This window comes from Buceros rhinoceros, unplaced genomic scaffold (genome assembly GCF_000710305.1).
Source record: "Buceros rhinoceros silvestris isolate BGI_N320 unplaced genomic scaffold, ASM71030v1 scaffold11728, whole genome shotgun sequence".
Taxonomy (NCBI): domain Eukaryota; kingdom Metazoa; phylum Chordata; class Aves; order Bucerotiformes; family Bucerotidae; genus Buceros; species Buceros rhinoceros.
In genome coordinates, this window is record NW_010428699.1 from 134,693 (window position 1) to 134,921 (window position 229).

Sequence of the window (229 nt, forward strand, 5' to 3'; positions counted from 1 at the left end):
GGTTCAGCCTCACTCTTGTGGTGTTGATACTAGCAAAGAGCTCTTGCTCCTTTGAAAACTGTGGCTCTAGAAACAATGGTGAATTTCAAGTGAAATGCTTAAGTATTACAGTTATAGGACTCAAAAAATATAAAATGAGTAGAACAATTTCTAGTACACTGATATTTTTAGTATACTAGTATAACTTCATCTTAATCTCAGCATCTACGTATATCTACGTATTCAACTT

At 33.2% G+C, this 229-nt stretch overlaps 1 protein-coding gene across 1 annotated transcript in view; it reads right to left on the reverse strand.

The window, feature by feature from the left end:
• Window positions 1-229, reverse strand: part of LOC104498930 (Down syndrome cell adhesion molecule) — a gene marked incomplete at its 5' end in the record, with an annotated part of 63,485 nt that overhangs the window by 49,146 nt on the left and 14,110 nt on the right. Inside the window, one exon of the mRNA XM_010142370.1 lies at window positions 2-66. Within this exon, the coding sequence (XP_010140672.1) occupies window positions 2-66 (65 nt within the window). The remainder of the gene's footprint in view (window position 1; window positions 67-229) is intronic.